Source organism: Antechinus flavipes, chromosome 1 (assembly GCF_016432865.1).
Source record: "Antechinus flavipes isolate AdamAnt ecotype Samford, QLD, Australia chromosome 1, AdamAnt_v2, whole genome shotgun sequence".
Lineage (NCBI taxonomy): Eukaryota > Metazoa > Chordata > Mammalia > Dasyuromorphia > Dasyuridae > Antechinus > Antechinus flavipes.
The window spans coordinates 697,348,678-697,374,354 of NC_067398.1; the positions used below are offsets into that span (position 1 = coordinate 697,348,678).

The 25,677-nt window shown below is 37.0% G+C and overlaps 1 protein-coding gene across 8 annotated transcripts in view; it reads right to left on the reverse strand.

Annotated features, from left to right (window-relative positions):
* HECTD4 (HECT domain E3 ubiquitin protein ligase 4) overlaps positions 1 to 25,677 on the reverse strand; it is a 178,256-nt gene that overhangs the window by 72,882 nt on the left and 79,697 nt on the right. For 4 of the 8 annotated variants that reach the window (XM_051972808.1, XM_051972810.1, XM_051972806.1 and 1 more), the window contains exons 9-20: positions 17,637 to 17,798; positions 16,596 to 16,709; positions 14,912 to 15,052; positions 13,490 to 13,722; positions 12,924 to 13,069; positions 9,845 to 9,915; positions 9,059 to 9,164; positions 7,882 to 8,002; positions 6,924 to 7,052; positions 4,779 to 4,903; positions 1,303 to 1,456; positions 470 to 570 (exon numbers count right to left, since the gene is read on the reverse strand). In XM_051972808.1, coding sequence (XP_051828768.1) covers positions 470 to 570; positions 1,303 to 1,456; positions 4,779 to 4,903; positions 6,924 to 7,052; positions 7,882 to 8,002; positions 9,059 to 9,164; positions 9,845 to 9,915; positions 12,924 to 13,069; positions 13,490 to 13,722; positions 14,912 to 15,052; positions 16,596 to 16,709; positions 17,637 to 17,798 — 1,603 coding nt within the window. The remainder of the gene's footprint in view (positions 1 to 469; positions 571 to 1,302; positions 1,457 to 4,778; positions 4,904 to 6,923; positions 7,053 to 7,881; positions 8,003 to 9,058; positions 9,165 to 9,844; positions 9,916 to 12,923; positions 13,070 to 13,489; positions 13,723 to 14,911; positions 15,053 to 16,595; positions 16,710 to 17,636; positions 17,799 to 25,677) is intronic. The other 4 variants (XM_051972811.1, XM_051972807.1, XM_051972812.1 and 1 more) reach the window with 3 other exon arrangements.

The window sequence follows — 25,677 nt, forward strand, 5'->3', positions numbered from 1 at the left end:
GCTGAGTTTTGTTTGTGAGTTAGGAAATGGATGTTAACAATGGTGACCAATGCATACATCACTGGATCAAAAATCTCTATAGTCAAGGGCGTCTAAAATACGTTTCCTGCTCAAAGGAGAAGTTAGATAGATGTATTAATTGCTAAGGGAACAATTTAACAAGCTTTTCTTTTAAAATACCTTACCAAAAAGAACTCAAAACAAAACAAAAAAAAACACCAAAAATCGTAAGTGTTTAAAGAACCTATACAAACTCATTATTTTCCATTTCTCAAAAAATAAAATTAATCAAAAATTAATTTCCACTTACCAAAAATAAATAAATAAATTAAGTCTTATAAGACTTTCTTTCAGGATTTAAATCCTACATGAATATAAATCATTAATTTTCATTTGCATGAAACAATGAAAAATTCCCAGCTCCATTCTTGCCTATTTTAACTTAATTTAACAAAGCAGCATCAATCACCTTTCATCTGGGAACAGCTTGCCTTTCTGATCTGATGTACCACATGGGGAACAGCCCATTTCAGCAAAAACTGGAGATTGCGTTTTAAGCAGCAAAGCCGTCTGAAACACATAACCCAACATCTTAAGTCACACATCCCAATTTCAATAATGATAAGCCACAAAACGATATATAAGTTTCTTTTCAAGGAGGTCAGGATCACACAGATGACCTCGTTTGTCTTTCTGAATAGGGGCAGAAGAGATATTAACTCCATTTTACAAAGAAAGAGATAAAGGCACAATGTAAGTAAATAACTTAAGGTCACCAGACAAACCTCGAAATGGAGCCTGCTGAATCACTACTATTATTTTTCTAGTTTGATTTTGTTTTCAATTAATAAATAATATTATATTACTCAAACCTGTTAATAATTTCCTTAATTAAAACCTACAATATTTATAATATACATATTGTATATTGTACAAATATACAAACTGTACAAACATACAAACACAATATATGCAGAGAATATTCTGTCAGCAATGGCTGGCAAAGGCTAAAGGAATCAGAGAGAATGTTGGACTTGTTGTTTTATATGTACAAAAAAGCATGAACTCAGCATGCACATATCCTCTACAGAACTAATAAATAAGTTATGTGATCAAAGAGGGGAACAATCACTCTAAACTATTTAATGATTTTAAATGCTAGTTCATTTTTTAAGACATGAAAACTTCCTTCATCCACCCCTGTCCTCTGTCTCTGGTTTTTCCTTGCACTGAATATACCTTCAGTGGAGAACATCAACATCAGCTTAAAACTAATCCTTCAGCCAGCATCAAAAGACATACCTGACTGGTATAAAGCACCAACTGCACCAGCTGGGGCATCAGGGCATCGGCCATTGTTAAAGTCTGTAAGTTTGGGTGCATCAGGGAGGTGAGTAACACGGGAAGAAGGTGACCAAGCATCGTGGCCTTAGTGACTTGTTCCAAGCCTTTTAATCTGTAAAATATCCCAAAAAACACACAGCTTGAGTCATTTTCAGGAATAAGGAGACAACTGAAAAAGTCATCTGTCATTTATCAGAAAATGTCTATTAAACTCAATCTTATTGAACCTATTATTTAGGTTTGGTCTAACCCAGCAATCTAAGTCAACAATAAACACTTCCTAAAGGAAGCTGAGGGGGCAACTAGGTGTCAGTGGATAGAGCATGAGCCCTTAAGTCAGGAAGACCTGAGTTCAAATCTGACCTCAGACATTTAACACTTCCTAGCTGTGTGACTCTGGGCAAGTCACTTAACCCCAATTACCTTAGCGGGGAAAAAAAAAGTAAAGGAAGATGAGAACAAAAAAACACGTACAAATATCTTTGCTCAGTGACTATCACACAGGTGAGGGGTGAATTTAGTTGTCTTCTAATAAAATTTACTGTGTGTTTTTCTTTTCTTAATTCACATAAAATATGTCAAAACACAAATTCCAACAAGCAAATGACCATCCTATGTGGTTACAGCAAACCATAAAAAAAGTAGGGCCTTTATTCACTATAAGCTTTGCGGTTCTGAAAGGGAGAAAGCTAACACTTGTGGAGCTTCAACCACTGCCACCCCCAAGCCCTTCAGCTCCAGTGACCACTCAAGACAATTCAGGCCAATAGCATGCATATGTAGAGTGTAAATACTACCTAAAAAACCATCTTTTCTTAATCTCTATACCTAGAAAAAGGAATGAAGGCCAATGTATATGAAAGTGACAAAAAAGAAGAAGGTGTTATGTCAGATTTTTTTCTAGACTCTAAAGGATATCTAGTAGAGACAGAAATAGAATTTAGGCCTCCTGTCTTGCACATTGGTGTGTGTGTGTGTGTGTGCGTGTGCGCATGCATGCATCCATGTCTTACAAGTTTGAGACCTGTGTATGCTGTTCTTTTTACTTTTTAAATAGTATTTTATTTTTCCCAATTACATATAAAAATAGTTTTCAACATTCATTTAAAAAAAATTAAGTTCCAAATTTTTCTCTCTCCCTCTCCATGTTCCCCACTCCCTAAAACAGTAAACAACTTGATATAGGTTATGTATGTGCAATTACATTAAACTATCTCTATACTAATCATATTGTGAAAGACGAAACAGACGAAAGGGAAAAACCACCAAAAAATAAAGTGAAAATTACACTGTTTTTTTAGAGACCCAGCCCTTGGATGTCTCTTAGGACCAGACATAATGGCAAATAGCAACACATGAAAAGATGCCATACTTGTTCTCTGGCCAAAGACTTTACTTTTTTTTTTTTTTAAACAGACATTAGAACCCATTTCAGTCAAGTCTGAGCCATAAAGTCATCTGCCACAGGATTTGATTAAGTAGACACTCCGTTCACTACCATCCCATTCACCCCTCTCCCTTATCATGCCTATGGCTGGGCAACGCTGGATGGCCCAGAGTTCTCAAAGCTCTGCAAATAGAATACCAGCTCTGATAAGACCCAACCACACAGCCATGAATATATATTTCTTAAACACCTACTATGTTCTAGGAACTATGTTAGACAACAGAAATAGCAAAAGAAAAAAAAATTAATCTTTACTCTTAATGATCAAGCATGGCACTGTGCATAGTATACTGGGCTTGGAATCGGGAAAACTTGAGTTCAAATAACCACTCAGACACTAAAAAGACACTTAACTTGTATCTCAGTTTCCTTAGCTCTAAAATAAGAATAATAAGTTATTACATTCCAGGGTTGTTTTGAGAATCAAGATAATCACTGTAAAGAATTTAATACAGTGCCTAATGGAAAAAGATCCATAGAAATGTCAGCTGCTATTACTGTTGTTATTCTTGTATTGAACTTGAAAGATTTCCAGCAAACCTGTCTGTCACCAAAGGCTATCATCCAAGGAATGAACCCTGTCAACTTCAAATAGGCTCATCCCTAGAACCATCTACCGGTTGACAAATTTTTTTTGGCCACAAAAACAAATAAAGAGTTGAAATCTATACTGGTCAAATAAATACCAACAGCAGTCAAAAGTAAAATCTTTGAATTTCTGAAATACTTGCCATATGAATCACTGGCAGTATCTTTCTCATCAGGAAGTACCAATTATTTGGAGTTTAACTGTGCTGGGTACTATTTAAAAAGAAGGAAATTTAGGGAAAGCCCAATTGTTAGATCATTATAAAGTGAATGACAAATGGCTTTCCACATGGCAAAAATAAAAGATTCTTATTATTACACTGACTCCGCTATATCACAATGAGATAAGCCTGGACAAATTGTAGAGAAAACTATGGATATCTGCCCTGGAGAAAAGCTAACTTAGGGAAGGCTGAAAAGCTGCCCTCCTATGTTTTCAGGGCCAGTCCTATGGGAAAGGGATTAGACTGGCTCTGGATGGCCCAGAGGGAATAAATGGGGAAAACAGAAGGAAGCAGCACAAAGGCAGACTGTGCTGGCTCACAAGAACTGCAAGATGGAATGGCAGCCTCAGTGGAGACTTTGGAGTCAAATGATCTTTGTCAAAGGACATTTTTGTTAAGTTGTGGGTTAAACCAGATGGTCTCAGAAATCCCTTCCAACTCTGAGATTCCATAGTAATTTCTACCCCAGAAAGAGGCAACAGAGGAGGACTTTAATGAAGAAACAGAACCCTTTTAAGGGGGAATAAGAGAAAGATACCTATCAGCAAGAAACCCAGTTTGGGGGATGAAGGTAGGGCTGAGGCCAGGCAGCAGGGAGAAGAAGCTAGTGTAGCTTTTCCCCAAAAGAGACTGATCCCTGAAGGGAATTTGGAGGATGGTGCCCCTTCAGATATGACACCATAGGGACAGGTTGGATGGGAAAGGGAGGAGATGGGAAGGAGAAGGATTTGATTTCCCTTACTGATATGGCACTGTGGACCACTTGCCTGCTCCATCCACCCTGAATCATGCTGGCACACAGAACCAAAGTTTCTTTTGTCTTGTTCTAGTTATAGCTCTGATTATGGACACAGGGTATACTTCTAGATAGTGTCAGGTGATTTTGCTGAACTTTTTCTTTTATTAGAAGGAAAGATAATATTGAGTAGGGAGCATGTCAGATAGCATTAAGAAACAAAAAGCACCCCCCCCCCAAAAAAAAAAAAAAAAAAGGGTGTCAAGTAGTAAGAAAACAGGTTCTACTGTCTTTAGATTTAAGTTCTTGCTCTTTGGGGATTTTATCGCAAAGATTGCCTCTGATACACAAACAGATGATAACTGCAGTCCAGTTGGCTTTCACTCTGTAAGCCAGTCCCTCTATCTCTTTGGACTCACTGACTCTCAGTGCTGCTCACCTCTGGTCCCGATCTGCCATGTCACTGTTCAGGAGTGCAGTTGTAACTTGTTGAAGCATTTCTAGAACTTCATCACATCCAGTTAGGATTTGGGTAGCAAGAGCCAAAATACTGGCCTTTAGTTCCTAGGTACAAAATGTCACAGAATTAGACTTAACATTCTGATGAATGCATTGACAAGTGAAAAAGAAAAATGTATGCTTCCAAATTAAATAATGTGGTGGACAGGGTCAGCCCCAAGCAGAAAACTCCACTAGGACTTCAAGTGGCCATTGAATGGGGATGCCATGCCCTGGAGCGAGCGCAGGCCCAGTTACGCCACATTTCACAGAGGGCACATCAAGTCCCTAGAGAGGAAAGGCACTGCCCCCATCCCATCCAGCACAAGAGAGCTACTGGTGGCCAGCCCAGGAACTGCACGGGTGGAAGACGGCTTTAGGTGTGAGGACAGCTAAAGAGAAAAACACAACAGTGAAAGGCGTATGGGTAGGGAAGAGGGACAGAAGGTGAATAAAATGAGACAGACGTACAACAGTTCTGTAACAATACAATTTAGCTTTTACTCAATGCCTTCTACCCAATACACTTAAAAACAGACAAGACTTATCTGAAGGAGCAGACAGTTAGTTACAGGCTATGAAAAAGTAAAAAATATTATTCTTAAGCTTATGGGAGCACTATAAGTAGATTCTGGAGAAAGAGATACAATTTTGAAACTCATGGAAAAATTTTAGCTCTTTCCTATTGTCTCTTCTACATAGAAATTTCTACTTTTCTCTAGAAATGCCACATTATAATAAGCCCTAAGTTAAAAGAGTATACACACTGGCTTTATGATTATTCTTTCAATGTATAAAAATCAAAACAGTTAAACTTTGACCCTTTTTAGATACAGAAAGAAGACTTTTTTTATGTTAGGAATTTCATCAGCCTTAACTTTAAAACTTCAATTTTTAAAAGAAAATGTAGTGTTGATGACCGTATCATAACTGTGAGTGATTGTTATCTGCATTCTGACTTCTTGTTGTTTGGGAGAGTTGACCAAAATTGATTTTATAAGTGTTGAATGCAGTTTAATACATCCAATCCCCTGACCCCTAAATGTTACAAAGACGAATATAGGCTGCCTCTGAATGCTGACTGCATTTCTATAGTGAGATTTCTTTGAAAAGAAAAAATGTACGATGAAAAACAAATTAGATTCTAAGGCAGCAATCTATAATACAACTGTTTCTAATTTTTACTCAAATTCTATTTAGAAGGGAAAATCCCCCCAAATGCAAATTAATGTAACAAGATAAAGTGGTACTGATATATGATTTCCATGGAACTTACATCAAAATTCATTCACCAGAAATTAAAAGCAGGGACACTATAAGAACTTTTACCCTAAATTTTCCAAGATATTATTGGAGGGATCATTTATTTTTTGGGAGGAGAGAGAAATTTATCTAAGTCAATAATTTTTAGAATTGAACAGATTAGTTACCTAGTTCCTAAAACTTTCCCAAATAATAAAATTTGACATGAAGATGCCAACAAAAGGTCCAAGCACCTGGTGAAATGATCTAATTACTGCAATAACAATCTATGGCTTATTCAAATTGCTATTTTAGGACAAATGACTGAATGTTTCTTTAGTCGACAATTTCTAGAAAATAATTACAGAAAAGTTAAGATGAATTATGAATTCAGAAAAAAAACCAAATGACTTAACATAGAGATCACGAAAAGGAAGCTAAGCATCCTTTGCAACAAAGGCGCCTGCATTATAAGAGGACAGGATACAAACAAACTTCTCCAATGTTTCATGTCTACAAGGTCTCTCTCCCAGCTTGACTAGTGCACGTGACATCACCTATAAAGCCCAGGATTTTTCTGTGTTTTTCTATGCTTCTGGAAAGAAGGGGAAGGTAGGAATAATCAAAGGGGGCAAATGGGATGCTACATGACAACAGGATCACAAATACATTAGCGTTTGAGCAACAGCATGAAAACCTCTGTGATGAGCGAGGCACTATTATACTCTTGTGAGAAATGCATGGACATGGTAAGATTGGCCACTGAGTCAAACAAAGATGCAGCCACTTAAGCAGTGCCCTACACACTGGAGAAAGCCTCATTAGAATAAAGCTTGGTGTTTACCTGTACCTTCAATGTCTCTCCCTGCAAGGAACTGTCACTGTCATCGTTTTCATCAGGCTTAATCAAAACCGTGTTACTGAGAAGGTGGTTCTGTACTGCCATCAGATAGCGCAGGCAGGAGGAAGCAGCCTTTAATACAAATAAGGGCAACTGGAATGAGCTAAATGCTACTGAAAACACAGAAGATGCAAAATCCTTTAGAAAAGTTCAGACAAGCAAGGGAAAGAAGGGTAACATACAAGACCAATCCCGAATCACTTGTTTAAATGAGTCAGTGTGCTGACACCACTAAGATGCCAAACCTCCTTCAGCCATTGCTGACATCTCATGTTGTCCCTGTTCCAACCACTTAGGACAATTAACTGACTTCAGCCGTGCAGGCCTGATGTGGAGATGCCCTCCACAGCTCCAGATGATCGTTTATCCCAGGAGGCACCTGGCCCAGCGGGGCTGAGTGAGCTGTCCCCACTTCCCAAGCAGGAGGTACAGAGCTGGCCTTCCACACAAGGTCTCTGGCTCACCAGCCCTTAAAATCATGCTGCTGCATGTCACGTGTCCCCTTTTCCTGCCGTCTTCCTGGTTGGTCCCTCCCAGCTTTCCCCTCATCACCAAAGACATTGGGCCTTGTGATCCCGTTTCCTTTGGCCAAGAAGACTGGGTTTCTTTGGGTGGTGACACCAAATTTAAAACCTGCCTCTTAAAGCAGGAAAAGCTCATTAATGAGCAAAGAGGAACAACACCCACCCTTGAACCAACTGCTTGCCACCAAACTGGGGGTTTCAGGCAAGAGACAAGACAAGAGAGTTAGAAGAAATGGGCGCTCCCTGGCCTAAGCAAAATGTTCTCATTCAATGACAGTCAACACCTGGTGCTAACCCCTCACTTTATGAGAACTGAGGTAGAACCGAGAGAAGGCAGCTCAAGAGAACTCTGCTTTCATGAAATGCAATTTACTTACAGGCACCGTTGAAAGAAGTCTTTGAAAATCATCTTTAGAGACTGTTTGGCACTTGGTGATTAAGATACAGGATTCCCGAACAACAATCTTCAGAATGTAGTGCAAAAGTTCATCATTTAGTCTTTAAAATGTAGGAAAAACGTAACAGTAAAATGTCGATGACTTATCAGTTCAGAGACACATTTCACACAATTGGTAAACCCTGAGAAACCACACTGCAGGGTAAAAAAGACTCATTTAACTGACCTTACAACCAAGCTGTCAAACCAACACACATGGCAAAGGCCAAGAGAAAAGAAATATGTGGCACCAAATAGAGGTGGTTCCCTTGTCCTAGGCTAAGGCACTGTCCTCAACAAGGTAAATCAGAGGCCGGCCACGACAGCCCACAGGCCAAATCCCGGTCTCTACCTGTTTTGTATGGCCTGTGAGCCAACAATGGTTTTTACATTTTAAAACAAAGTTTCACTGACGGCTGTGCAATCATGGGTGCGGCCACATTTAGTCTACTGGCAATACTTTGTTGACTTCTGCTGTAAATGACAGAAAAACCTAGAGTTCTGCAATAACATCAAGGCCAAGGGGCCAGGGATGCACCTGTGATTTCTTAATAGACAATGTCCCTTATCATTTCAGGCACATCTTTTTAATTCTGAGCCTCACTTCCTCTCCTGATAAAAAACGGGAGTCACATTCAGCAGTGGGATTTGTAATGACCTTTCCCCATTATATTTGATGAGAAAGGAAACTAAAAGACTCATTTAACTGACTTTACAACCAAGTAAATGCTCATTTACTTTTAAGTACAAGTTCTTAAGCTAAGCTAGAATCCAGTCCACACTCTCATTTCATAGTTGAAAAGAATGGAGGAACCTCAATAAGGGACAAAGATTTAACCCCAATAACACAGTTCCATTTTGGCACAGGTAGGCCTAGAATTCTCCTGTCTTTGAGTCTAAGACTACACCAATCCATATGGCAAAAAAGGGTACTGATTTAATTAACTCTAAATTCTTATTAAGAATCTGAATAGGGAAAAGCATAAAAAACGTCCAAATTCACTCCCCCAATTCACTCAATGCTAGAGTCAATGCTATAACTGACATCCAGCCAAGTGCTGATGAAGCACATTTTGAGACTAACCCATGATTACTAATGAATAACACAGCTGCATCACCTGTAATGATCATCTTCATCACTACCAAAGCGATTGTTTTGAAGTTGTTCGGCCAAATTGGTCAGGATCACATCCCGCAGCTGGGAAAGCCCAGTGTTTCTCTCTCCTGTGATAAGACAAAGGTTTATGATATATTCCAGAAACCTGACTCACTGGGAAATAACTTGGGGACAACAGTTTAAATGTCCTAAGTGTTGTGACCAGAACATTAGTTGCTACTGTCACTCATTCTACTGTCCAGCTTATCTGTATCCTAACTTCAAAGACTCCATGAGTTATATGACTTTTGTTCCTCCATATCTTTCTATGACTTAAGTAACAAGTTCAATTCAGGAGGGCACTTCTGTAGCTCTAACTTCAGTCTGAATGCTAACATGAAAAATCCTGCTTCGACTCAGAAAAGCATCTTACATAATGGCACATACAACCTTTCCTAAGTTGAGGCTGAGAAAGGGTAAGCAGGTTGTCCAAGGTCCTGGGTCTGTTCTAAGTGTACAAGGCAGGATTTGGGTACAGTAAAAGGGTCTCTGAGATTCTAAGAAACAAGTTAACCTTGAATACTCCATTTTCTTCCAGGTTCCTAGATGACTAATGGGAGGCAGAGAGAAGAATCTCTAATGACTCTCCAGTTGTAACCCTCTCTCCCAATCTGATTCAAGAGCACAAATAAAACCTCTTTGTGGATGGCACTCTTCCTGACAATAAGGATATATATAAAAGCTTCTGCCTTCAAGGACCTCCTATTCAAGATCAAGTCTTGAAATGTCACCTGAAGATTGTTCTCACCTTCTGTTAAAACCAGTTTAAGTAAATTATTCATTTCAACTTCTCCTGGGTACAGAATAGTCAATCCAGAACTAAAAGGAGAGAAAACAAAAAATTAGTTTTTGAACATGTTCTAGGTAGAAACAAGAAGAGTTCTAAATTTTCACTTAAAAAAAATTCATTTCTTATCCTGCCAGAAATTTTACAAAAAGGAGTTAGTTTATCTTATGCAGCCTGAATAAATGAACCTGTATGTACTGCATAAATAGTGATCTCTTTCTTTGTTCATTTTGTGAGTTCCCCAATATTTAGCTTATGTAGACATATACCACTGAATAGAGAGCAGTTTTATTGTGCATTTAGAGGGTTGCATAAATTGACTAAATATGTGATTATAGGATTTACAAAAGAAAGAAAGAGCTCCAAGGTTATCCACTTTATCACATGAAGAGGCAGTGTGGTATGGGAGAAAGAGTGTTTAGTTGAGAGCCAGAACACCTGAGTTTAAATCTCTATTCTGATCCTTAACAACTATGTTACTGTGTTGGCTTAACTTCTCTGACTCTCTGTTGGCTCATCTACAAAACAGAACGATAATACTTGTACTTTCTGTCTTAGGAGTTGTTAAGAAAAAGTGCTTTGTAAACTTGAGGGTTCAATTTTTAAAAAAGGACAGTAAAACTTTCATTTTATAAGTATGGAATAAGCCAGCAATGTCAGTGCCAATGCTCTACCTCAAGTACAGCTCTCATGGCTGAATAGTCCCACTTTCTAAGTGCAAAAGAAGATTCAGTCTTAAAAATTAATATCAAAATAACCCTAAAATTGAGCATTTTATGAATAAACACTCATAGTGGGTAATATTCCCCATCCTCCTAGACCCTTCAAGGAAAAAAAAAAAGATAAAAGAACCATTGTGGCCACCAGCTCCTCCATTTGAGGAAGATGATCTTCAAAGAACTTATCTTCCTTGAACTCTTTCCTCACTCTTATCATGGGACAGAACCATGTAGACAAAAAAGGATGACAAGGCAAATAACATTAGGCCTTAGTGTAGTTTAAATTTTTTTTATCCAAGCACATCTATCCGTAAATACAGATATTAACAACAATAACAAAAACCTGGAAATGCTTACTTTAGAGATAAACACACACACAGGGATACATATGCCAACACTTCAAAAACTAAGAAATTCATTGATGTGGGAATAGTCTCCATTGATGCAAATTGCAACCTGTATAAAACTCAAAATATGAAAGAATTCTCTAGAGCTTAGAGAAGCAGGTCACACAAAAGGCAAACAGGATGAGAGTCCAGGCCCTTCTGACATCAGGGCCAGAGTCTTCATTACTAGGTCCCACCAGGCCTTCCTCTCTCCATTCTTGCATGGTGCCTGTTATGACATATTCTCCATAAATGAAAGAACTGTGGACTCCAATGTGGGGACTTAACCATTTTAACACATTTCAAAGTGAACAAACCACTGCAAAGAAGATGTCTGACTCTATCTAGGCAATACTGGGCTGCATATTTATCAAAACAAAAGTGGCACCCAAGTGTTTAAACCCCTAAATTGCCAGGGGACTAAAGCCAACAACTAAAGGACATAATTCTGGGAAAAGGGATAAAAAAATTGAAATCTAATGTTGTAGAACAAATCTAACTAGATTTTTAAAATGAACACAAAAACTGCTGATGACTTAAGAGAACAACACCAGATCCTGTAGGGCTGTCTGTCCTGCCTTGATATTCTATGATAAGAAGGAACAGTATGAGAAGTTTTGTCTCTGATCTTGGACCACTTCCCATCTGTGAGGAGGCTCTCTCGAATTGTGTAATATTGGGAGCTGCTCGGTTACCCTTCTTTCCCATCCCCATCCCCACCTCCATTTCTTAAAATATAAATATGGGATACCATTCAGATATGGATTATAGTATATAACATCAGAGACCCATTCCAATTCCTGAGATTCTGTGACACTATCTTTCCCTCATTCCTCTTCTCTGCTCTTCCATCAAAAAGCAAAACAAGCTTGAGTTTGTTTAAAAAATCTCTCATCATACTGAGGCATTTGGTCAGCTATTCAGTGCCTGGATGAAATTTCATAAAGGCTTTCAAGGATCTTTCTAGAGAGGAATCTCACAATACACAAGAGTCAGAAGACTGAGAATACTTTGTGGAATACTTTGGAAATATGCCTTGGGCGTATTATTGGGTACAAACACATTCAAAAAGAAATTCACTAACATATCTTCCATTTCTAGAGCATTCATTTGCCAAGTGTTTTCTTCACCACAAGATGGTGTAAAGAATTTTACTATTCTATGTACTATTTGAACTGGAAAAAGACCTTAGGGATTACAGTCTAATCTATTCCTTTTTAGGTATGAGGAAATTAACAGTAAAAATCTGGAAAAAATTGAAATATCTCATTGCTGAGAAGCAGTTAAGCAAATTGTGGTCCCTCAATGTATTGAATTACTATGTTGTCTTAAAGAAGGACAAGTAAAAGAAACATGTGGGATAAAGCAAATCCAATTAAGAAAGTAATACAGAATGGGAAAAGTAGACCCAGAAAAATATGAACAAGGACTAGAAGCATGTAAAACTATGCATATTTTTATGTGAACACAATATCACTGGGGATTATAAGAGAGTATTGAGTGGGTTATAGGTAAACTTATTGATACCTATGTAATCAAGTATGATTTTGTTTATGGAATTGATAATTACAAAGCAACTGGAAAAAAATACCTTAAGAGATCAAAGAGCCACATGCAAATGAAGCTCTGTCTTCTGTCTCACTCCCTGATATAACTTTAGCAAATCAGGAAAGCATCCATGCTGGAACAACTGAAATAAATACCTTTCTCAAGGCCTCCCAAAAGCAGGCTTCAAGATCCCCATTAAAAACAATCCAATATAGATGCCCTCTCAAATTAAGTCATATCTTACATAGACAATGGAAGTTCCAAAGCATCATTCAACAACTGAATTGGGGGATAAGACACACCTCTAGGACTAAACAGCAGGGGAATTCTAATGCATCTTGAGAGAACCATGTATGATGAGCACTAAGAAAATCCACTTCAGTTTACCTGATGGCAAGACAGACTTCTTTTTGTATTTCAGGGCAAATCTGGTCTTTCGGGGCCATCAACAATTGCCACAGCAGAAGTCCTGAACGTCGAATGATGTCTCGGTTCCTTTCAGTTTGTGGGCTGAAGAAAAACTTAAACACCACCTACAGAAACATAAGAATTTAATCTAAAAATACTCTCTCCATTGAGGGTATAGGGAGAGTTCAATGTTCTGATTTTTAAAAGCACATGGAAGGTGCTTTGTGAGTTCATTTCCAAAAGATTTAAAATTACAATTACAGCTCATGTAGCTATAATGCTCTGAATAAGACAAGAATTCTAACTGAGGATTAAAATGTAGCACAGAAACATATGGTCCTTAATATATTTTTTTCTTTGCAATATAACACAAGAATCTTTTGGTAACCAATGGCTTCAGTATCAAAAATTTAAAACGAAATCATGAATGTTTCAAACTACCTTAATAAACTGGCTAAAATCAATGGAGTTTAAATTTGCTTTTCTATTGGCTAAGAATTTCTGGAATCCCTTTCCCAGTGTTTATCTGAAATTTAGATATTCACCTGAAAGACAACAAGAATGCAGCGTATAATACAAGTATCTCCATTGACCATGGCTTTCTCCATAATGTCACAAATACTGCTAAGATGGTGTGCTTCGATTGGATGCTGCTTGCCCAGAAAGTTTGTAATTGGCAGACTGGTATTGGTTGCAAGAAGATTGATTTGATGGATGCACATGGCACCAACATGGTGCAATAACTGATTTATAACCTCATTTGTGGTTATAGCCTCACCTAGAAAGTTAAAAACAGAGTAGGAAGAAATATTCAACACACAAAGGCATGAGATACAAATGACCTATACATACATACAAATAGCCACTGTAGCTAGCCCCCACCCCCTCACTATCTCCCTCACATGCTGTTACTGGTGCATGCCTGATCTTAAAATTTTTTTGGAGCTTATAAAAGAGTTCTTCCCTTCGAAATGAGAGGAATAGAAGAAGCAAAAAGACTTGAAAAGTAAGAAAAGCTTAAGAGAGCTGCTTGACCCAGGGGATGGGAAATGGGGGACAAGGAGTGGGTGACAAGGGATGAGGGATGAGGTAAAGGGACAGACTCACAAGCAGTACCAGCTTGCCTCTATTGATGGCTCCACTGTCTAAAAATATCTTCCCCCATATTTTATGGATTTGCCATTCTTTCTTAGACTAATGAATTTCCTCAATTTAAGATTTTCTTGAGTTCACTCCACCTTCATTCATTCAACAAACACTGATTAAGTGATGAGGGTACACAGAGCACTGTGCTAGGCACTGGAGGAGACACAAAATTTAGATAAATGGTCTCTGCTCTCAAAGCTTATAGGAGAGGGAACAAGCATAAATACAAATAACTCTACTTCATGATAACTGCATTAAAGAGGGCAGGATAAAGCCACCTTTAAAAGATAGGAATTAGAAGACATTCCTGGCATAGATAATACCGTGAGTAATGGCAGGGAAGCCAGAAGGCACAGGGAATGTTCAAGGAATAGAGAGTAGTGTCCAGTTTGTCTGGAGTACAGGGTGAATGGAAGGAATAATCTGAGGAAATCAACATTAACAACCCAAGTAGCACTATCTGAAGTCTTTTGTTTATTCCCACCCTTCTCCCTTCCATTTAATGCCTTCTTTTCCCAACCACTTTGTATAACTGTTTTTCATTTATTTGCATTTATTCCGTGGATACTCTTATATGTCCATGTTGCCTTTTCCAATAGAATTTAAAGTTCATGAAAACAGGGACTGTTTTATTTTTTATCTCTGGGTTAATCTACAGTTCTGGCTTACAAAAAATATTTAATAAATGTTCACTGATTGTCTAATTGGTTGAATTGAGTTTAACCAGATCTCTCCCCTCCCACCTATTCACTGACATTTCTGTAATTTCTAAAATTTTAATGGCACAATCTCAGGCTAATACAGTTATCACTGTTGCTCACCTTTTGGCTCAGTAATGATGTGGCTAACTCCAAGTCTTTGACATACATAATGGAAAGCTTGATTCCCAGGATTGCACCACTGGTCAATATAGTCATTAGAACATGTCCATATCATGTTATTCACTGTGTCATAACAAGCACCTGAAGAATAAAATTGATTTAAATCATCTTGCTATCTTCCATATTTTTTTTTCAGTTTTTTCCCCTATTAATTCAAATTCATTACTTCCTAAGAACCAAGATTTTTCTAATGTTGGGTACTCCTACTATCAAAACGGATGCATCACTTCTACCGTTAAAAATTTTTATGAGTTGCTATGGATAAGCTTCTGGTAAAGAGTTTCTCCACACTTTGGTAGAACTGTTCTTAGATAAAAGACAATAAAGGAGCTATTAGACTCCATGTCTTTTGACAGAGCCTTCAAAAATTTAGGGTCACCTCCATACCACAATGAGGAACAGAGAGTAGGATTTTTCTATGAAGTTCCTCTTATTAAGAACTTCAAAAATGAAAATAACGAAAAGGAGAAGTTTAATGCTGCTAATCTGTATCTTTTATGGACAGAAAGTTAACCATCTGGGTATGATATTATTCCTGCCCTTCAACCTGAAATTTTTTATGAAAAGTTCTCATTATCTGTTTTTTCAAGTTTATTCAGATAATTAAAATGAAAAGATAGTTCAAGCTATGACATAATATGCTTATGACATAATAGCTTAAATTACAGAGGAAAATCACAGATTTCTAGTCCTTCAAATTTCACTTGTATTGGATTTTTTCACCTGGTTTCTTTCTAAGGAAATTCACTTAACAATGGTTTTCCTTTACAGAGAAACTATAAAGAATTTTTAAAGGGAACATAAAAGAGAATTTCTGCCAATGTATATTATACTGAATCCAACTATGACATAAGAAGAATTCAATGACTCATATAGGTAAAGTACTATTGAATCTGCTCTTGAGTTTAATTAATGAAAGGCCGTGTGCTATATGAATCAGAAAGCTGATTCTTCTTCTAGTTTTACAATTTAATCCTAATGTGAACCTGGAATAAAAGTCTCAAGATGAAGATAATATTAATGGCCTAATTCCTAATTACATTTAAAATACATACAAGAAAATCAAGAAATCAAAATCCCATTTATGCAATGATTTGCTTCAACAGTAATTGGCCAGAACTTATAAGAGAAGTTTATGAGTCTAATGAGTTTCTTATAGGAATGTCTTGCATTAATTTCTTTTTTTGTTTTGTTTATATTATTCTATTATATCACATTATTTATACAATTACAAATTACTTTCCATACTTATGCTAATTCCACATATATACACACATATATGTATATACATATATATACACATATATCCATAAGTATTCCATACTTATACCAATTCAGACCTCCACTTTTTTTTTCATAATTTTTTTTAAATTAAAGCTTTTTATTTATCAAATCATATGCATGAATAATTCTGCAACATTAGCCCTCGCAAAACTTTGTGTTCTAGTTTTTCCTCCCTTCTCCCACCACCCTCCCCTAGATGGCAAATAGTCCAATATATGTTAAACATGGTAGAAATATATGTTAAATCCAATATATGCATACATATTTATATAATTATCTTTTTGTATAAGAAAAATAAAATAAAACCAGAAAAAAAAATAAAATTGCATTAATTTCTTACCCAGCCCTGGCACAAGAGCACCACGTCCAAGTGAGCTCCCAGCAGCATCAATAAGGTCTGCACGGCTTGTGAACTGACCATCCGAAATGTTATACACCAAGCTAGATGCCAGAACTTCAGAAACAATTAAAAAACCCAAAATACTTTAATGCAACTTTTGGAGGCTCAATTAGGAAATTTAAACTTCAAACTTTCAACTATACAGTGAAGAAATGTACATTTTCACTACTAAAAGAAAAATCTACCTTCATTTGTTATAGATCTATAGATATAGGTTTCGAGAATAAAAGCATTCTGCACTTAGATTGCCATGTATCAAATATGATTAAGTCCAAAAAATAGTGATATGACATTGGCTACAGGCTAACTGGCTGAAAAACTTGGGAGTCATCTGTGCTTCCCTTTCCTTCCCTACACTTCACTGACAAAATCCTTTCCTAATGTTGCTTGAATTGGTGTTGCTCTATTCCCACTGTTACTAGCCCAGTGTAGGCCCTAATGTTTTCACATATATACTACTGTCTTAACTGATCACCAAACTTCCCATTTCTCTCCTCCATTCCATACTGGGGATAAGATATTGCATATATTATCAGATACTATTTAGTGATGGATTAAGTTCACTGAATCACTCCCCAGAAAGCTCACTGGGTTGGCAGAGTATATTTTTGGAAATGAATATAATGTAAAATTAAAATTATCAATTAAAAAAAAGAAAAATTTTAAATACATTTGTATGTATCAAAAACAGCAAGAGATTATGCTGATCACCTTCTTACAGGTTATTTCTTTGTTAGAATTACTTTGAGAAGATAAAATACTAAATAACAGACAGTAACAGCTCATGGAGAGGGCCCTTTCCATGGATTAGTACAAATCATTTTAGGTAATCAAGAAAGAAAAGTTTCAAGTTTTTTAAAGTCATTTCAAGGGGATTAGGAAAAAGGACCAGAAGCCCACCAAAATAAATGAAGCAGTTATCAAAGATGGATATAAAAAGAGCCTCCCTTCCCCAAAGACAAATGGAAGAAACTCACTTACTTTTTAAAGATGAAAGACCACTTGTTCCACCGAAGAGTGAGCGGGTTGCAGAGCTGCCTGAGCCCCCAGGTGGGGGAACTAGCATCACCAGGTATGTGCCACATGTATATATAGGTGTCTTCCTTAACATTTTCAGAGGTAGCCCACAACTGGTATTTGCTGCTGAAAAAAATTAAAATGCTTTAGAAGAAACTATAATTTAATTAACAAAATAGATAATTAAAGTGTAATACAGTACCCCATTTCAGAAACAAGGAGATGATTAGGTTAGGAAAAATATAAACAAAAAAACTGGGGAAAAAATTAATTTATTTGGCTCAATTTTCTCACTCATTATCACTCTAAATCCCAGTATTTTTTTTAATTATAGTAAGTTAATTTATTTTTAATAATCATTGCTTTATGAATTATATTGGAAGAGAAAAATCAGAGCAAAAGGGAAAAACCATGGGAGAGATTAAAAAACAGAAAAAAAAGACATGAGCATAATATTTGTTGATTTATATTCATTCCCCTTGGTTCTTTTTCTGGATGCAGATAGCATTTTCTATCCCAAGTCTACTGAATCCCAGAATTTTTCTTTTGTGTTCCTTTAACAGTTTTTCCACAAGAGGAATTTTAAAAGTAGCCAAAACTAAAACTAAAACTAAAATAAATGCTACTTGTTATCAAAAATGTTTCAGGTAAAACCCTAAGAGATTGATGTATATAGTCAGTGTTTCTATTTGACTCCAATAATCCTACAAATGCAGCTCATCCCTCATTTTTCTACTGAACTATAAGATTGCATTGCAAAGTGCTCATTGAATGTCTCCATCTGGAAATCACAAAGACATATCAAATAACATTCCCCAACTTCCCTATTCCATTCCATTCTTAATAACCTCGCTATTACAAAGGATACCATCTTTCTTGCATTCCCCAGGCCTGAATTCTCAGAGCCATATTATACTCTTCAATGCCCCTTTCCTCACACATCCAATCTGTGGCCATGTCTTATCAATTCTCTCTTCCCAATGTCCCTCACATCTGTCTGTTTCTCTCCATCTGCAAAGCCAGTGGCCTAACACAGGATTTCAGCATTTCTCTCCTGGGCTATCATAATAACCCCTTCCTCCATTTCTCTAAATCCATTTTTTTCCCTCTCCAATTCATCCCCCAACAGAGTTGGCAGATGAATATTTCTTAAGCCGAAAGATGACCATGTTATCCTCCTGCTTCAGATGCTTCCTGTGTCTAAGATAAAATACATATTCCTTTGTTAGATATTTAAAACCCTTCACAACATGACTCCATTCTATTCTTCTTCCAGGTGTGGACTGCGCCCCTCTCTTGAAACCTGCAGTCCCCTCTGGGCTCAGCTCCAGAACCATCTGCTGCATGAAGTCCTTCAGATTTTTACATGTTTTATTATTCTTCCCAACACTGAAATCACCGTGTCTAGGTACACAGCATTTTCTCTCCCGTGGAATTCAAGATGCTTGAAGACAGGCACTGGAGGTTTTGTAACCCCAGGACCTGGCACATGACTTCAATTTTTTTTGGTCTGATTTCACTGACAGAGGGCAAGTGCCCGTGAATGAATTTCCTCTATTAAAGGAGATCAACAAATGCTGTGTAACCTGCATTCTTATTGAGCTGAAAGGTGACACAGGTTAAGGGACTTACCCAGGGTCATATAGCCAGATCCAAATCTTTTCTCTATGATGTCACACTACTGCGTGGTCTGGCACATGGTAAGGCTGCTGGATGAACTGGATGGAAGGCACCATGATTTTGTACACACACACACACACACACACACACACACACACACACACACACTACCTTGACAGGCCCCAAACCCCACACAACTTCTTGAAGTATGCTCAGGAAGTACAATGGGCAAACCAAAAGATGAGGCTTTCTGAACTTAAGTGGGCTGGGCCTTGGGCATAGTGGCCAAGAACTTTGGATCTGTACTATGATATCACTAGGATAAGACTTGAGTAGATTTTATACATGTTAAACTATTTGATATTCATTTTGTTGTAGTGGTAGTAGTACTGGCCAAGGACATTTGTATGGTCCTTTAAGATTTCAGAAGCAAGATTTGAATTTGACTCTAGGCCTAACACCCTCATCATTATGCGATTCTATGTACATCATATAATCCAGTGAGTTCTGAACAGAAAATGAGCCAGAAAGATCTTCATCATTGTACTAAATAATGTAATATTTCCTCAGCTATATCTCAGAATAAATTTGTACCTGCAAGATTTATGAAATTCCATTAGATAACTTCTTTTGGGTCATTGACATAAGCTATTATTAAGAAAAAGATGAGTTTTCTAATTTGAAGACCATAAAATTAACTTTAATCTCCCTGCATACATTGGCAAGACCATGATCTTCAGAGTACTGGAGCTCATTTAGGATCTTCTATACTTACTCGGGTGAGAAATAATGCTGATTATTCACAGCATTACAGCTCAGAACCTGCCAGGACTTAAATTATAACTTTTTATTAATAGTCTAGCACTGAAATTTTTTTTAGTGCTTTGTCTGAAATTGGAAAAGTGAAAAAAGCCCAACTTTATCCATCCAATGCAGCACTGCCCATAGCAAACACCACTTCCTTTTCTTGTTTTTTTTCTTCCTGTGCCACAACAAATGAATTCTGCAAGTCATAAATCCAGAAAATAGGTTCTTTCTTGTGGTTAAGAAACTTTAATTAAAAGAACACATTAGGAACACTGGGAAATTAGTTACTGTGTGGGCACAATGACACTTTTCTCCATGATATTTTTAATATGTATATTCCAATTAACATGGTGTCAGCTTTCTTCTCTAATAAACACAGAGCTTTAAGATGAAATCCTTTAAAGCCTACATGAAAAACCTTCTTCTGATCCTTCCCCTGAAACTCTGAACTAGAGCTCAACTCTCTCCTGGTTCTAGTCTATGAGTTCAGGTGAGATGTTTTATTCCCAGAGTCAAAGGTTCCTTATTTGCAAAATGAGGACAAGGAAATCTAAACAAATGATACAGAGCTGTTTGGAGGAAAGAATTTTTTCCACCTACAAATAGCTATGAACTCCTGAGCTTAGCAAGAAAAAATTAGCTCCAGGGGCAACTAGGTGGATAGAGCAGTGGACAGACCACCAGCCCTGAAATCAAGAGGACCTGAATTTTAATCTGGCTTCAGACACTTAACACTTCCTAGCTGTGTGACCCTGGGCAAATCACTTGACCCCAATTGCCTTAGCAAAAGAAAAAAAGAAAAAGCAAAAAAAAAAAAAAAAGCTCAGAATCCTGCCACTGACACATCCTGTCCACGTTAAGAAAGTCACTTAGCCTTGACCACATGATCCCTTAAAAATGAAAACACTACAGATCAAATGGCAATCAGTCTCAGTGGAGAAAGTTTCCATATCAAGAAGTCCCTATAAGAACTAAATTATAGGTAAAGGGGGGAAAATGCCTACAATCTAAATTGTCTCTTCTAATTCAAATTCACACAACAAACCAAATACAATAGGCACTCCTTTGTTTCTTCCAAATTATAATGGATAACACTGAAATTTTTAACATTTGAAATTATTAAGGGGTAATCAAGTATTTCATCTGACAGACAGTGCTAATCTAATTAACAACTGATTTTTACCCCCATTCTTCTCAGTAGAAATCTATAAGTACAAATGAGTAATTTTCATTTATACCATACTTTCTGTACATAATTATTTCTCTTGATCTTGGGTTTTATTATAATTTATTAGTTGACTGGCCATGAAAGAAGGTGGACTGGGAAGGCTATAGAAGATCAAGCGGGGGACCATATCTGTCATGCTATCTACAAAATATTCCAAGACATAGATGAAGGTTTCAAATCTGACAGTTTGTCTGTGGCAGATTTAGAAAAGGGCACAGTCAACATCACAGTGGAAAAGATGGCATGAATGGGTTGCAATCTGTAGAGAGAAAATGAAGAGAAGTTCACTCTGAGACCTGGGATCCAAGTCTGGAAGCTGGTATAACCTCCATTCTTGTTAATCTTAACTGGCAAGTTCTAAAAAGCCTAACTCTTATAGGCCTGATCACCAAAGCAATAAGTCCACGTGGATATTCTGTAAATAGGACTAATAATGGCAAAATATCTGAAACAGATATAGCTAAGCTCTCCACAAAAGTCCTGTTCCACTTTCTCATTAGTATATGAAAGTGACCCTTAACTCTCAATAGTGAGCTTGGGGAAATTAAAAACCTGATACATTCTTTCAAGCTAAGCAGGCTTTGCTTCAAATTCCAGGTTCAATGTGGGTCTGTTGTCCCAGAATAGGGAGACTCAATATCAGAAGTATGGCCAATCCTCTGATAATGAAAATAAAAAAATTAAATGAGAGCTCAGTCGTGAGCTTCTGCAGTCAGCAAAGCAGAAAGGGAGGCAGAAGGTGGTACAAGAATATATTTTCAGATTATCAATAAACATTAAAATAATGCTAGTTCTCTATATGTTAGATTTTTATCCAATGCTGGCACTCTAAACACCAAATTTTTATCCAATGATCACTGAATTGACATACTAGAGTAAGTAAATTATTTTCAGACTGGTAGTCTCACCAGAAATGAAACCATTAGATTAAGAAGTTGCAGCTGTTGAAGGCAAATAGGAGGAAGGATAGTTAATAGATTTGCCCTAAATATGCAGCAGAGTTGGTTTAATTTCTGTGCCCAAGGCCATATCATTACACAGGATACTTGGTTTCTTTGCCTTATAGTACTCATGATGAGCATAAGCCTTAAAGAGCCATCATGAAGAGGACGACTACAGCTTATGGAGCACCATAAGGATGATACAGTTTATGGCCCTCCATGAGAATGACAGGATTGTAGGCTACCAATAGGATGACTGTGAATTAGCGACCACAATAATGAATGTGGATTATGAGCCAATATTTATTGGAGAAGAAAATGCAATTATCTAACGAATCTGGCATGACCCTTAAAACCAAATCAACTTCTACATCCGAACTTGGATGCTTCCTTGGGAAACTGGTTACAGGGGTGACAATTTTTAAAAACTGGAAAATATTTTTTTGGATTGAGAAATTAGAGGTAAGGGACTGCTGGGTTACAAGCCTAATGCAATAAGACATTTCATATATTTCTCAGGGCCTCTCAAACATCTCTAAAGGAGGAATTATGCATAAGAAATAGAACAATTTCATCTATCTTCATGGTCTGGGACACTAAGAATCTTAACATAGTAAAGACTCAATGAACTAAAAGCAGAAAAGGCTCTGAACCTAATGTACTCACTTAGCCTTCTCCCCCATCTCTCACTTTGCTATGACATGGGCCAAACAAACCTACTCATAAGCTTACAACAGAATTAACATCTAGACCATCTAGCACTCCTCCCCATGCTGCAGAAAGTCCCAAATGGCAGATTTTTATTCTGGCTAGGACAGCAGCATGGAAACACCAATTAACACTTATTAAACACCTACTATATGTCAAGCACTATGCTAAACACCAGGGATACAAAAAGAGGCCAAAAACAGAGGAGTTCACAGTCTAATGGGGGAGACAAGCAAAAAATATGTGCAAACAAGCTATATACAGGATAAATCAGAAATAATTAAAATAGAGAAAGCACTAAAATTAAGAGGAAAGGCTTCCTATGGAAAATGAAACCTCAGATGAGACTTATAAGAAGCCAGGGAAGTTAGCAGACAAATATAAATGGCCATTCAAAGCATGGAGGTAAGCCAGAGAAAATGCCTGATGTCTTGCATTTAGAAAAGCCAGGAGGTTAGTATCACTGGATCAAAGAAGATGTGTTGAAAAGTAAGGTATTAAGGAAGACTGGAAAAGTAGAAGGATAAGTTATGAAGGGTCTTCGAATGCCAAAAAGGATTTTGTATTTCATGGAGAGAGGGAGAGAAGGCAATAGGGAAGTACTGAATTTTAATGAAGAGAGAATGGATTGGAATGGGGAAGAGATTTGAAGCAGAAAGACCCACCAGCAGGATATTATAATAGTTTAAATATAAGGCCTGCATCACTTTACACTTTATCAGTATAAGAATGGTAATTAAGTCCATATTTGACGAGATCATTAAGCATGAAGAAGTACAAAAAGAAAAGCGAGTCCAGAAGAGAATCCTGTAGGATAACTGTAATCAAAAGGGAAGGAATTAGTTAGCAAAAAGAGAGTAAGCATAAGCAGATAAGTCTTCTGGAACATGGCATCTAGATCAATGAAGAAAACAAATATCTCTGAATAGATTCCAATCCATCATTCATGCAGCCACTAAAGTGATTTTCCTAAGGCTCAGATCCAATCATGACACCCCCCCATTGTTCCCCCACTTCTCCCCCTTATTATCTTTAAAAAACAACAACAACAAAAGGAACCTCTGGATTCCCATTGGAAATGGAAACTAACAGCAGGATGTCCCTGAATGTTTAAAAGAGAAATCAGTATTGTAAAAGCAGAATATATGGCATGTATAACAAAAATTATGAGCAAAACAGAAAAACTTGAAGCCACAAAGGGAAGTGTTACCAGAGAAACAAAAGAGGAAATAACTGAATGGGAATGTAAATACATGGAAGAAGAAAAGCAAAAAAAAAAAAAAACATAAAAGGGAAATAAGATCGCCATAGAAGCAAAACATATCAATCCCGCCCTTATCCTTCTTGACCTCTTAGTACCTGTTGACAATCACATTGGTCTCCCTGCTGTCCCTTACACATGACCTTCCCAATTCTGAGCTGTACCCCACGGTTAGAACTTTCTCCCCACTCAACTCTATCTCCTGGATTTCCTGGCTTCCTTCAAGTGTCAGTTAAATTCCAGTCTTCTGCAATAAGCCTTTCTCTGCTTAATGTTAGTGCCTTCCCTGTTGATTTTCTCCAATAAGTATCTCATATGTTCATAGTCGTTTGCATCTTATTTCTCTGATGGATTATGAGCTCCTTCAGAGATAGGACTATTTTTTGCCTTTCTTTGTACACTCAGAGTTAAGCATAATTCCTGACACAAAGTAGGTGCTTAATAAATGCCAGATGACTGATTAATTAGCATTCCTGCAGATAGGACGTAGAAAGGCAATTAAGGATTATAAACCTATGATAGTCAAAAAACTTTGACACCATAATTCAAGAAATAATACAAGAAAATTGCCCCAATTTTCTGAATACAGAAAGCAAAGTACCAATTGAAAGAATCTACAGATTGCCGCCAGAAAAATAAAAAACAAAAACAAACCCTATGTTGCATACTCCAAGAGATGATATAGTAGTTAAATTTTTAATATTTCTACTGATAAATAACAAGATCTCCAAGTGATCAGAAGTTTCAAATATAAAGAAAAAGGAATTAAAATAACACAAGATTATTCTGCACTCACTAGAACTCACAGAAGAAAATAAAATAATGTGTTTTGAAGAGCAAAGGAGCTCAAGATGGAACCCAAGGAAACATACTTTTTTTGAAAATCTGAGTCTGTTAGTGAAAAAAGATGGGGCATTCAGTAAAATGAGAGACAGAGATAGAGATGCAACTGAAGCATTTTTAGAAAGAAATTCAGACCTGAACAAATTTTCTTTTGGCTTTTCAACAACCCAAGATGACAAATATATAGTAAACAAGGACAACAATAACAAATTAACAACAGAGGAATGAAGAGATTTCTTTCTAAAAGTACACAAGGATTCTTTCCAAAAGTATAGAAGGATTCTAAAAGTACAGAAGCAAACCGAATAGAAATGTTATGTAGAAACAGGCCTACACTCTCCTATAAGTCAATTAATATTTGTGCATGAGCGAATAAACTGCAGAATAGATGTACTCATATAAGAAGGGAGAAAGAAGATAAATAAAACAAATATATATGTAATGTGCCTTAAGCAAGTCAATTATAAGAAGTTCTGTAGTCTCCAAGAAGAAGCCTATAGGAGAATAAGGAAGCATGGGGAGAGATTAAAACAGGATGAAATAAATAGGGAAGTCTTGTTTCACTGATAGGGCAGGGTATTACTGATACATGTTCCC